This window comes from Rhinolophus sinicus, linkage group LG02 (assembly GCF_036562045.2).
Source record: "Rhinolophus sinicus isolate RSC01 linkage group LG02, ASM3656204v1, whole genome shotgun sequence".
NCBI classification, from domain to species: Eukaryota; Metazoa; Chordata; class Mammalia; order Chiroptera; family Rhinolophidae; genus Rhinolophus; species Rhinolophus sinicus.
The window spans coordinates 145887252-145897469 of record NC_133752.1 but is presented as its reverse complement, the minus strand read 5'-3'; the positions used below and the strand labels follow the sequence as shown (position 1 = coordinate 145897469).

The window sequence follows — 10218 nt, the reverse complement described above, 5'->3', positions numbered from 1 at the left end:
TTGCCTAAATAGAGTGTGAAAAAGTGAAGATACATATTTGTATCTTAAACTTTTATCTCCCTACTGAGAAACAAATTGAAGTACAAAGAGCAGAATTAACATTTTTAAATGAACGTGTTGGTATTAAAACTCAGCACAGCAAGATCGACATAAAACACTAATTAAACATTTGTCCAAATCCACAAAATGTACACCACCAAAAGTAAACCAAATGTACACTATGGACTTTGATGTGTCAATGTAGTTTTATCAATGGTAACAAATGTACCACCCTGGTGGGGGCTATTAATAATGGAAGAGGCTGTGCCTATGTGGAGGTCGGAAGTATGTGGGAAATCTCTGTACCTTCCTCTCAATTTTGCTGTGATCCTAAAATTGCTCTAAAAATTTGTTTTAATTTAAAAACACCAAGATACTAATCGATTCTTCTCAGTTTTGAAAATGGAGCATTTCAGCATGGTGTGGAAAAGCAAAGAAAAATGAGGATGGCGGGGGGGGACTTCAAAAAGGACATAATTTCCTCCATGATAAGGACAAATATTATTAAAATTTTAATAAATCTTAAAATATGAATTAAAAGCCACAAGGCAGTTGAGAAACTGTAAAACAGACCATGATGTATGTTTTGTTTTGTTTTTATTTGACACCTTTGTAAATGTGCTTTCTAATCAGAGAACCATAAGCATAAGATCTATACTACGTATTTCCCATAGACGTCTCCTAGTAAGATGTCAAAGGCCCTCTGTTAACAAACTGATTATTAAGTAAAAAAAGTGCATGTGAGCTGGCTTGCGGGGGTGTTTTCATTCAAGTTCCAATAATAGCTTCTTATGACACTTCTCTCTTCAGGGGGAATCACACTTGACTTGGCATAAGGAAGTGATGAGAAATCATACAGCAATAACCTTCATCCTGCTGGGATTGACAGATAACCCAAAACTACAAGTTCTGATTTTCGCGTTTTTGTTTCTCACCTACATGCTGAGCGTTGCTGGGAACTTCATCATTATCACCCTCACACTTTTGGATCCCCATCTTAAAACTCCCATGTATTTTTTCCTCCGAAACTTCTCTTTCTTAGAAGTGTCATTCACCACTGTCTGCATTCCCAGATTCCTGTATACTATGGTAACTGGAGATAATACTATTACTTATAATGCTTGTGCCACCCAATTATTTTTTATTGTCTTCTTTGGGGCCACAGAATTTTTTCTCCTTGCCGCCATGTCCTATGACCGCTATGTGGCCATTTGTAAGCCCCTGCATTACACAACCATCATGAACCACAGAGTCTGCACTGCACTCGTTCTCTGCTGTTGGTTTGCGGGCCTGTTGATTATCCTGCCACCTCTTGGCATGGGCCTCCAGCTGGAATTCTGTGACTCGAAAGTGATTGATCATTTTGGCTGTGATGCATCTCCTATTTTACAGATAACCTGTTCAGACACAGTGTTAATAGAGAGAATTGTTTTGAGTTTTGCCGTGCTGACACTCATTATTACCTTAGTCTGTGTAGTCCTGTCCTACACATACATCATCAAGACTATTCTAAGATTTCCTTCTGCCCAACAAAGGAAAAAGGCCTTTTCCACCTGTTCTTCCCACATGATTGTGGTTTCCATCACCTATGGCAGCTGCATCTTCATCTACATCAAACCTTCAGCAAAGGAAGGTGTGGCCATTAATAAAGTGGTATCTGTGCTCACTACCTCAGTTGCCCTGTTGCTTAATCCGTTCATTTATACACTTCGAAACAAACAAGTGAAAGACGCCTTCAAAGACACAGTAAAACGGGTTGTATTTCTCCCAAAGCAGTAAGAGATGATTGATTTTTGAGGTTATTAAATTTAATTTAAATCTGACTAACCCATGAGAGATACTCCTGAGTTTGACAAATATGGGGTTTCTTCCTATTCTGTAGCATCATCAAGCTAATCTGCCCCCAGGAACAGTTGCCTCTTCTAGTCCAAAAGCCAAGATCAAACTATTTATTTCTCCTTCGAGTATATTTCATTCAAAATGGTTTCTTCAATAAATATATGTTCTGGATTCCCAAAATGTTTAATGTCATGAAAAGAAAATGTAAACAAATAAAATTGTATTTCTGGCCACATAGCCTTCGCATGATGTAGAATATATGTGCCCATTTCTCATTTGTTGGGAATACTTCAATAGCTAGCCTCCGATCGTACAAAAGTAATTAAGTATTCTTTGTCAAAGCTTAAAAGAGGATCTAAAAGTGTGCATTCCAGAGCTCTTCTCATTTTAAAATGTCCATTTTTCAGGAATGAGTAGAAGATGTTAATAAAGCAACTTCAAAATCCATGAAAATAATTATATTCTTTCTTTTAAACCAATTTATCCACAAAAATGTTTGCACTGTCTTTTCTGGAAGTGTACTGCATCCTGAAATATGATGTGACTACAGAAGAGTAAGAACAAGACTTCCAAGCACTGGCTGTCCTCTACTGACATTGCCGTTGATGGTGCTTCCACACAGGCTCAGAGAGAATAAGTCTGACTCGGGTAGGATAGTCCTCAAAACTGTCAAGGTCTTCAGATATAAGCAAAGTCTGAGAAACGGTCACAATCAACAGGGGCCTAAGGTTACATGGCAACTAAATGTACTGTGTTATCCTAGATGGGATTGTAGAATAGAAAAAACAATATTAGGTGAAAAGTAAGAAAATCTGAATAAACTATGGACTTCATTTAATAATAATGTATCCATTTTGGTTCAATAACAAATGCATCATACTAACGTAAGATTAAATAGGGGAAACTGGGCATGTGGTATGCAGGAACTATCTTCTCAATTTTTCTGCAAATCTAAAGCTGTTCTAAAAAATAAGGTCTATTTAAAAATAAATACAATCCTCAAGTTAAATGACAACTCTTTTCTCCATGCTGAGAAAAATCTATGGCTACTTAAATGATGGATGTGAAAGAAAATTTAAAGATCTCTTTTGCAGGCTACTCAATGCAGGGATGGCATTCAACCCCATTGTTCCATCTTTCATTCTCCTTAGCCTGCTGATAACCTATGTTTGATGCTCCCTCTGCAGTTTCCTTAACAGTCTCTCTGGGCTGGCTTCTTTTAAACATCTATTTAACTTTTGTTCTTGAAGGTAACAAAGGGTCTTTATTAGTCCCTCAGAACCAGGCCCCCCAGGGAATGTATTGTTTGTCAGCACAATTGATCCCAAAGTGGCCAGCTCTGACACAGAAAAAAAATTGGTTACTTTGGATATTTAAAAACCTCCAAAACGCTAATGTGTCCCTTGCAGAGATAATCATTTCTCCTAGGAATAAAAGAGCCCTAGGAATTCTTTGGCCTTCAACAAGTTTTGTTCACAATTTAACAAATATCTGAACATGTATTTGTCATTTTGCTATGCAGCATAGAAAATGCAACAAAGTTGGTCTGCCCTAGGACAACAATACAATATATAAAACATGCAACCATGAAAAGTTAACAACATAAGAAATTAGACAAGGCAACATATATTTAAGGACCATGTGAAAAGCACAGATCATGTCTTTTTAATACAAAAGGGAAATCTCTTTGATCAAGTGAAATAATAATAGCATTTATGCTATTTACTATGTGCCAAGCATTGTTCTAAGTAATATGGATGGTAATAATAGAATCTACTAAAAACACTATATATTGTGTATTATTATCAGTGATATATTATTATTCTTAATAATAATATGGTGCATTATAATTCTTCTATTGCAAAGAAGGGAACTGAGGCATAGAGCCTAAGACACATAACTAATCGATGGAAAAGCTGAGATTTGAACCCAGGGAATCTGGATCCAGAGTTCATATAGTATATGACCAGAACATAAAACTGCTTTCCATTCTGGCAGGCCTTGTGAGAAGACAGAACTCTCCTCAGACCCAGAAAAGATTTAGAAAGATGAAAAAGTAAGCAGTGAGCATTCCTTACAAGAAAACTGGATCAAACAAACGAATGAGACTGTGCTTCAATACTTTTTGAGTTAATTTTTGTACCTGGGTAAAATGTTTAGGGAAGATATAGGAGTTAGGAATGATTAATGATATTTACTGACTGAGTAATATGAGATAAGAGGAAAGCAAAGTCTAAGTCACTTGTAGAGTTTAAATCTGGATGATTGGAAATATACAGCTCTTGACATAAATAGATAATTAACATGGAAAATCAGTATTTTATTAGCCCTCCGGTTTCGTTCTTATACAAAATTGTTGTGTCTATCTAGCTCCTTTGCTTTTACATATAAATTTTAAAATACAGCTTGTGTACATGTGATAGCTATGTAACTTTAATAACAACTGTCACCCCAATAAACTTTAATACAGGGCCAGCCCGGTGGCTGAGGCAGTTGGAGCTCCACGCTCCTAACTCTGAAGGCTGCTGGTTCAATTCCCACATGGGCCAGTTGGCTCTCAACCACAAGGTTGTCGGTTCAACTCCTCGAGTCCCGCAGGGGATGGTGGGCTCTGCCCCCTGCAACTAAGACTGAACACGACACCTTGAGCTGAGCTGCCACTGAGCTCCTGGATGGCTCAGTTGGTGCACATCCTCTCAACCACAAGGGTGCCGGTTCAACTCCCGCAAGGAAGGGTGGGCTGTGCCCCCTGCGACTAACAAAGGCAACTGGACCTGGAGCTGAGCTGCGCCCTCCACAGCTAAGACTGAAAGGACAACAACTTGAAGCTAAACAGCACCCTCCACAACTAAGATTGAAAGGACAACAACTTGACTTGGAAAAAAGTCCTGGAAGTACACACTGTTCCCCAATAAAGTCCTGTTCCCCTTCCCCAATAAAAAAAAATACAGCTTGTCAAATTCTCCTTAAAATGAGAGCCTGTGGAAATTTTGATTGGGATTGTGATGACTACATATCAATCTGGGGAGAATTGTAGTCTTAACACTATTAAGTCATCTGATTCATGAACATGGTCCATCTCTCTATTTATTTAGGTCTTCTGTAATCCCACCATTAATGATTCCTAGTTTTAAGCATTCAAAAATTGCACAACTTTTGTTAGATTTATCCCTAAGTTGTTCCCTAATTCATGTTTTTATGTAAACTTTACTTTTTTATTTTCAAATTCTAATTATTCATTGTTAGTACATAGGAATGCAAATGATGTTTCTATATTGACCTTGTATCTTGTTACTACCCTAAGCTCACTTATTAGTTTTGATAGTAGCTATTTTATATTTCTCTTTGTTTTCTATATTGGTGATCACGTCATCTGAAAATAAAAACTATTTTAATGCTTTATTTCCAATCCATATGGCTTTTATATTTTCCTGCCTTATTGCACTGATTGGGTCCATTAATACAATGTTGAGTAGAAATGGTGAGAACAGACAATCATGTCTTGTTCCTAATCATATGGGGAAAAGCATTCAGTCTTTCGTCATTGAGTATGAGGGTATGGGTGTTCCTTAGATACCTTTATCAGGTTGGTGGTGGCGCTGCTATTGTTATTTATTATTGTAGTTTCAGTTTGCCTCTACTGGGCAATCTCAACAGGAGCCAGCTGCCTGTCTCCCTCTCTTCCTCGTACTCTCTCTGAATGTGCTGGGAACCTTTTAACATCTGTCAGGAACTTCTCACTGTTTAACTATTTATTTATTGTTGACAATGGGAGCTGGTTTCCTAAAAATGATGCATTCATCCTGAAATTTGTATCTTTGAAATTTGTAATTTGTATCTTTAAAGGGATTTTTCCATTTCCTCTAAGTTGTTGAAACTATGGTGCTGTGGTGATGTACCCTCTTTCGATACTGATATTTTATTTACCCCCCACCCCTTTTTCCTGCTCAGTCTCACTAGAGGTTTATTAACTTTATTGCTTTTTACAAATATTCAGCTTTGGGTTTTACTGATTTTCTCTATAAGTAGTTGTTTCAACCTAGTTGTGGAGGGCACATGTGGGGATCAAACTGGCAACCTTGTTGTTAAGAGCACTGCGCTCTAACCAACTGAGCTAACTGGCCACCCCAATTAAAGTTTATTGGGGTGACAATTGTTAGTAAAGTTATACAGGTTTCAGGTGTACAATTCTGTATTACATCATCTATCTATCACATTGTGGATTCACCATCCAGAGTCAGTTCTCTTTCCATCACCATATATTTGATCCCTTTTACCCTCTCTATAATTTTTCTGTTCTATATTTCACAAAAATCATACGTATAAAATTATACATAAAATCCTGCACTATTTTCATCAATTTTTATTTTTGGTTTCACAGCAACTGACCCTTTTTTAATAAAAATCACATATATTTAAAGTATACATGATGATTTGATATACATGTACATAGTGAAACTATTACTACAGTAAAACTAATTAACATTTTCTCCTCATAGCTACCATTGTATGTGTGTGATGACAGTACCTGAAATCTATTCTCTTAGTAAATATCCAAAGTTCAATAATGTATCATTAACTATAGTCATAATGCTGTACATTAGGTCTCTAGATTTAGTAATCCTACATAATTGCAACTTTGTACCCTTTGACCAACATGGACATCAATTGACCTTGAAGCTACGTCAAACATGAGAAAACTAAACATAAATTCCCATAATTACTTGTGATGCTTCATATGAAGAATGGGCACCAGAGGAAAAGCTGCTTAGAATAGGAAGAGGGGGCTGTTTCCAATGTGACACAGGGTGACAGGACTTCATTAAAATCTGGCTTCCTTCAGAGAATTCTGAGCTGCTTCTCTCCTGAGTTCACCTGAAACATCCTTAGGCGTGTGGAGAGAATCAAGCCTCTGACTTCTCATCTGACTCTTATTGCTTCGCACATGACCTACTTTTGCATCTTCCTGTCTCCAAGGACTCTTCCCACTGATATATGTATGTTTAAAGCTTTATTTGAAAGAGTTCATTCAAGTTCATTACACTGTTGATTAATCAGCGACTTTTGAACGTAGGATCCCAAAGCGTCCTTTTGTTTGTTTATTCAGGTGATCCCTGCACACCTGTTGAGGACCAAACATATATAACTTACACCATTCTTATTAATATATAATTTGTAGAGAAACCTGTCTTCCTGTACAGAGGCCAAGATATAGACTTTGCCCCAACCAAAGAGAGTTTTCCACCATCGCAACAGTCTTTCATTCTTTTAACTATACAGAATATATATGCATTTTCTCGAGAACTCAGAAAATATTCTTTATTTGGTATCCTTATAAGACTGTAGAAGGTAAAGAACATTTGGGAAAGACTTCTGGGAAACTGTGGGTGGGCAATGGAAACCTAAGAGACCTCTACCCACTCACAGACTTGCCAGTGAGTGCAAGTGTGTGAGTGCATGAAAATATTGTAAGACAAACCATCACTAATAAACTCTTCTGCTCTGAGTTACCCTGAGGATGTTTGTGGTTAAACTGCCCACAGAAGCCATGAACAGCAATCTGAAAGGTGAGTATGATTTATTTAGTCATGCCAGTTGTTCACCATCCAGAAACCAAGTAGTTCAAAATCACAAGGCAAAAGGCTTTGACCTATGTTTTTCCCAGCCCAGGTTCTAAATAATTATAAACAGTGTTTCACAATAAGAATCAATGGTTATCGATGTTACTCTATTCTCTAACAAGTGACATTTGAATTTTAATAAGACTTTATAAAAGTGTCATCTGAAGAAGTTTAAAGAATAGAACAGTATATTTTTAAAGGGAAGAATACAGTCTCCCATGTATGAGAGCCTGGGAAAGTGTTCCTGTTCCCTCAATCCAGCAAAACTGCTTCCTTAATGTTGCTTTCTGCTACACAACTTGAATATCTACCATTAGCAATAATTCCTTATATTTAGTGATCAGTACCACAAAGCATACTTGAAAGGGTAAAATATTCCATTGTTAACCAGACAGCACAATAAATCAATGAACTTTCATACGCAATTCTGCACGAGTTTATCCAATACGTTCCAGATAAGGCTGAGACAATAACAGATAATGATTTTTGCAAGAGCAGAAATCAGACTATCATGGGTGCACAGGGCTTAGGGCAGGTTGCAGGGAGCTTAGTGAGTACCATATGTGGGCATTTGGAATGTGTATCAGAAGACAAGGAAGGATAATATGACATTTGGTCAAGTTGATCATTCCCTAAGTGGTTCCACAGTATGTGGGATGGAAGCAGATAATAGGCCAGCCACTTATTACACATCCAAGTCAGAATCCTGTCCAAACTCCAGAGTCAGAGGCTCTGATGTGTGGTCTGAGCACATGTTGGAAATGGACACTACACTCTCAGTGTGAAGGGAAGAAATATATTTCCATAGTCTCAAAGGACACTCACCTCAAGACCATTGTGGGAAATGTGCTAAAACAGGCAGGAGAACACAATTCATGTTCTAAACTAATTGAGATTTCCTGAGAAGATCATGCTTCATCCTAGTGACGAGAGAAATTGGAAACCCTGGAGACATTGACTGTAAATGGGAAACATTTCAGTTGCTCCAAGTGTAATTAATTATTACTGTGGAAGACCAACTATCTCTCTATTATAGCCCTTAACTCAGAAATAAAGAAGGCGTGGCAGTGATTCATCTAGTTTCCTGAAGGTTACTTGACAGATAGCATCACAGAGAGGATGTGGATTATTTTCTCAAAAGATAAACAGGAGAAATAAATCAGTCAAATAAACAGTTAAGAAGACATGTTTTAAGGAATTAAGAGTTGAGATTTGTGGTCAGACTGCTGGGATTCATTCATATTCCTGCTTTACCACATCCTAACTAAGTCAGTAACCTCGGGCAGGATTCTAAATCTTTCTGGATCTTGGTTTCCTCAATTGCAAAATGAGGATTAAATTACAACCAGCCTCAGAGATTTGCTTTGAGAATTAAATGAGGTAATCTAACCATTTAACAAAGTACCTAATATTTAGTAATTGCCTTATAAATATTACCTATTACTACTATCTTTGGAAAGGTTTATGAATTAAATAAAAACAGGCAAAAGTGAACTATTTTCCCTTATATCTCCCATTAAAACATATTTTTGTTCCAGGAAATTCTTCATTAGAATGTTTTATCCTACTAAAAATTTAATATGGGGCCAGCCCAATGGCTCAGGAGGTTGGAGCTCTCTGCTCCTAATTCCAAAGGCTGCCAGTTCAATTCCCACACGAGCCAGTGGGCTCTCAACTACAACGTTGCCGGTTCAACTCCTTGAGTCCCGCAGGGGATGGTGGGATCTGCCCCCTGCAACTAAGATTGAACACAGCACCTTGAGCTGAGCTTCCTCCCAGATGGCTCAGTTGGTTGGAGCACATCCTCTCAACCACAATGTTGCAAGTTCGACTCCCACAAGGGATGGTGTGCTGCGCCCCCTGCAACTAGCAATGGCAACTGGACCTGGAGCTGAGCTGCGCCCTCCACAACTAAGACTGAAAGGACAACAACTTGAAGCTGAACGGTATCCTCCACAACTAAGATTGAAAGGACAACAACTTAACTTGGAAAAAAGTCCTGGAAGTACAGACTGTTCCCCAATAAATTTCTGTTCCCCTTCCCCAATAAAATATTTTAAATAAATAAATAAATACGGCCATTTCTGGATGACATCATAAAAATGGCGGCGTGAGGTGAGCCTCTTGAAATCTCCCCCTGGAATTTACAACAAATTGAACAACTGTAACTCCACAAAGGACTCCCTGCACAGCAGACAGGCAAGACTAAGAAGAGCACTACTGAAATCATCTAAAGGTGGGCAAATTGCACAAGTGGAGAAGGAGAGAAAGGAGAAGTGCAGAGATGGGACCATGCAGTAGTAGAACGCAGACCTAGCTTGGTGCTCCAAGCTTACTGCATTCTGGAACTACTGCAGCTGTGGAAGAGGGAAGAAGTCGGACTGCTAGGGCTCCACATATGGTCCACAGGGCTGAGGGGACAGCATATAACACGGCTAAATCCAATGCTCACGGCAGAGAACTCGGAGCAAAGACTGAGGGAAGAAGGCTGAAAACAGTGGTTTAAGCCCTCACTGCCGAGCAGAGAATGGAAGCCTTAGGAACTGAGACTAGCAGCCCCCTCCTTACCCTCCCAGAGCTTGCCCCACCCCCACCTGCCCAGTGCTAGAATCAGAACAGTAGCAGTGTCATATCAAAAGAACAGAATATTTGCAGTTCTGAGAACTGTGGTCCACAGACACAGACTCACAGCCCAACTAGTTCCAGCAAAGGGGAGGGG

The 10218-nt window shown here is 38.5% G+C and overlaps 1 protein-coding gene across 1 annotated transcript; it reads left to right on the top strand.

Annotated features, from left to right (window-relative positions):
• Positions 1–882: 882 nt before the first annotated feature.
• On the top strand, positions 883–1818 carry LOC109452956 (olfactory receptor 6C2). Its single transcript, XM_019742310.2, has one exon. It carries the CDS (start codon positions 883–885, stop codon positions 1816–1818), a length of 936 nt encoding a protein of 311 aa, XP_019597869.2.
• The last annotated feature ends 8400 nt before the right edge of the window (positions 1819–10218 follow it).